Genomic DNA, 3,680 nt, shown 5'->3' on the forward strand with positions numbered 1-3,680 from the left:
TGGCATGGGCAATTCACTTGTTTAGAATAGGGGCGGAGGCTAAATATGACTGTTGTTAGCTTCAATTCAGAGTGCTCAAGTGTAATTCTTCCCTGAGTGATATTTAGATATCATTCCATGTCGTTTAGCTCTATTCATAGAGTGAAGTAGATTAGGGTTTGAGAGAGTTACTTTCCTTGTAACTGTAGGACTTCTAGTTGAGGAAGGATTTCGAGTGTTCTAGGAGAATGTGGGATCCTCTTCCTAATTTGGACCATATCTTGTCTACATTCATGGCCTATTTTAACTCATATTCTTTTTCTTCTTCTATTCCTCAATTAATTATGATTCTACTTCCTGTATTACTCATGGTAATAATAAAATAACACTAAATTTGTATGTATAAAGTTGCTTTCTTTTCATTAATTTCATTGTAATGAACACTGAAGTATCAATTTTAACATAATTACTAAGCATAAGCAAGGTAAAAGAAACGTTAACTTCCACAATCATTGTTTAAGCTATACCATTATTTATCACCATGAATCATGTTGAAGTGAAAAATGTAATACTCCCTTTTAAGCATTTTATCAAACACCTTAGCCTCATCTGTCTACCTTCGATGATCCAACCAACTTGTTAATTATCTACAACTTAGAAACTACCCAGAAGAGTAATAGGTCTTCTATATTATCAATATTTTTTCCTCTGACCACTGCTCTCTTGCAGTTTGTTGTAATAGAAAGGTCGAAGAAAGTCATAAGAAGTCGCGTAAGGGAGCAGCATTTCTTGATGGTGAAGTTCACTTCTTAAAATTGAGAATCTCTTTGGTCTGTTCACTAATTTCGCATCATACAATCTTGTATTTTCTGTTTATGGCTTCATGGTTGTCTTGTAATTCCTCTACCCTTCAAGCCAAATTCGATGTCTTTCTTAGTGTTCAGAGGCGAGGACACTCGTGATAACTTTACTAGTCATCTCTATGCCGCTTTGCAGCGAAAACAGATTGAAACCTTTATTAATAACAGTGGACTTCAAAGAAGAGATGGTATTTCACCTGTGCTTTTGAAAGCAATTGAATCTACCAAGATTTCAGTAGTCATTTTTTCAAAAGACTATGCGTCTTCCCCATGGTGCTTGGACGAACTTGTACAAATTCTTAAATGTAGGAAATTGAATAATCATATGGTTATACCTTTTTTTTATAATATAAATCCTTCAGATGTACGGAAGCAGAGTGGTAGTTTTGAGGATGCTTTTGATAAACATGAAGAACGATTCAAGGAGATGACCCACAAGGTTTAGAAATGGAGGATTGCTTTGACTGAAGTAGCCAATCTATTAGGATGAGATTCTCATTCTTCTGTGACCAAGTAATCTGCATTGCGTTGCCAGATTTTCGAGTGGTAGGAATTTGGGGCATAGGTGGTATTGGTAAAACAACAATTGCAGGAGCATTGTTTAACCAAATTTCTTGTAAGTTTGAAGGTTTTTGTTTCATTGCAAATGTAAGGGAAGAATCAGAGAAACAAATTGGACTTTGTCGTCTGCGAGAGCAAGTTCTTTCGCAAATATTAGAAGAAAATCTCAAAATAGGCACTCTTGATTACCTCAATATATTCAAGAGAGGCTTCGACGCAAAAAGGTTTCATTGTACTTGATGATGTGGGCAATTTAAGACAATTGGAATTTTTAGCTGGAGGGCTTGATCGATTTGGTGTAGGAAGTAGAATAATTATAACAGCTCGAGATAAACAAGTTCTTTATAGTTACGGGGTGGATAAAATATATAAGTGGAGGGATTCAGTGACCATGAAGCTCTTTTGCTCTTTTTTAAATATGCCTTCAAACAAAACCATCCCATTGAAGATCTTATGTCGCTTTCAAAGAAGGTAATAGAATATGCCAATGGCAATCCATTGCCTCCAAAAGTTTTGGGTTCCTCCCTATTCCAGTATTCCGTAAGAGCAAACAAGATTGGGAAAATCCAGTGCATAAATTAAAAAGGATTCCTAATCCTGAAATTCATAAGGTATTGAAAATTAGTTATGATGGACTAGATCTTGAAGAGCATTATGTATTTCTTGACATTACGTGTTTCTTTAAAGGGGCTAATATTTATAAAAGAACAGAAATACTAAATGATTGTTACCTCTTTGTTCATTCAGCATTGGGTGTCCTTATTGATAAGTCGCTCATAACGATTTCACACTATAATAACCTACAAATGCATGATTTAGTGCAAGAATTGGGTTGGGAGATTGTTCGCCAAGAATATGATAAAAAGCCGAGCAAATGTTGTAGGTTGTGGTATCACGAAGATGTCACCCATGTATTGTAAAATAACAAGGTAATAGCCTTATTAATTTGATTTGGTTTCCTATAGTAGATGTGAATAAATAATCAACTCATGCAATTTTTGCCTTCACTTAATATAAATTTAGGAAACCTTTTTGTGTATTTTATGTTGACTTATTATTTGCTTTGGTTATTAGGAGACTGATTCAGTTGAAGTTATATTCATAGATATGTCTAAAATAAGTGACATACAATTACATTCTGGAGCCTTCAAGAAGATGTCAAATCTTAGATTGCTTGAATTCTACCATCCTCAGCTTGATGAAGGTATTGCCGATATTTCTAAAGTGCGTATTCCCGGAGGAATAAAATATCTTGAGGTATCTCTATTGGGCAGGGTGTCCTATGAAATCATTGCCAACCAAATTCAGTCTAGAGAATCTTGTTCATCTTAAATTGCCTCATAGCAATGTTAAACAACTTTGGAAAGGGGGAAAGGTATGGTTTATTATTGAATACATGTTTCAGTGATTCATTGAATATACATAAGGTGATTTGCTTATTCTAGTCATTTATCTTTTCTCATAGCATGCCTTCAAGTTAAAATTGATTGATCTCTGTAATTCCCCGTCATTTGATTGACATTCCAGACCTGTCAGAGGCCCCACAACTTGAGAGTATTAGGCTTGGGGATTGTAGAAGCTTGGTTGATGTTCCCTTATCTATTCAAATGCCTCCACAAGCTCCAGTACTTATATTTGTCAGGCTGTGAAAGTCTAAAGAGCTTTCCAAGCAACATTCATTTTAGATCTCCTGTAACTCGGATTGTATCATTTTAGATAATAGATTATTTAATAAAAATAGAAGAAGAAGAAGAAGAAGAAAATATTATAAAGTTGGGCATCATGAGTTAAAAGTCCTTTTAAACAAACAAGCCACTATCATATAAAGTGTTGAACTTGAAGCCATTGATTAAAAACAAAATTGAAGTATTTTAAAAAAGAAATGATGATTTAGAAGAAGACAAATAAATTATGGAAGAGACAAGAACCGGATTCTGAGAAGTAGGGTTCCCTTTGCTTTTGATCCTTCTATTATTATTTCACAATCCCAAATAATGGACGCCCTTTATTTAGGGACTTGTTTGAAAAGATTAAAAGGAATAGGAATTGGCGCTACTACAAAGTTAAAAGTTGAGGGGAAACGATATTTTCTCACCCGAGGTTTGGCCAACGTCACTTTTCCACCCACTGTTATGTTCCGTTAGTAAATTCTGTTAATTATAGTTTATATTCATTGTAAGGATAAAAATACCCTTTACTATTTAACTTAATAATGTATCAATAGTATCAATTACCTATATACCTCATTTATATATAAAATTACTGATATACTCTCAGTTA

At 34.2% G+C, this 3,680-nt stretch overlaps 1 protein-coding gene across 1 annotated transcript; it reads left to right on the forward strand.

Annotated features, from left to right (window-relative positions):
• Window positions 1-903: 903 nt before the first annotated feature.
• On the forward strand, window positions 904-3,049 carry LOC116139110 (disease resistance protein RLM3-like). Its single transcript, XM_031424783.1, has 3 exons — window positions 904-1,278; window positions 2,475-2,604; window positions 2,928-3,049. The coding sequence occupies exons 1-3, from the start codon at window positions 904-906 to the stop codon at window positions 3,047-3,049; spliced, it is 627 nt and encodes a 208-aa protein (XP_031280643.1).
• Window positions 3,050-3,680: the final 631 nt, after the last annotated feature.

The sequence above is a fragment of the Pistacia vera genome, unplaced genomic scaffold (assembly GCF_008641045.1).
Source record: "Pistacia vera cultivar Batoury unplaced genomic scaffold, PisVer_v2 Contig347, whole genome shotgun sequence".
Lineage (NCBI taxonomy): Eukaryota > Viridiplantae > Streptophyta > Magnoliopsida > Sapindales > Anacardiaceae > Pistacia > Pistacia vera.

Excerpts from the sequence above, each read along its gene's own strand:
- LOC116139110 (XM_031424783.1), top strand. The coding sequence starts at position 904 with ATGTCTTTCTTAGTGTTCAGAGGCGAGGACACTCGTGATAACTTTACT. Across the intron at positions 1,279-2,474 it reads TCAAGGAGATGACCCACAAG|GAGACTGATTCAGTTGAAGT; the intron begins GTTTAGAAATGG and ends TTTGGTTATTAG. Across the intron at positions 2,605-2,927 it reads CCATCCTCAGCTTGATGAAG|ACCTGTCAGAGGCCCCACAA; the intron begins GTATTGCCGATA and ends TTGACATTCCAG.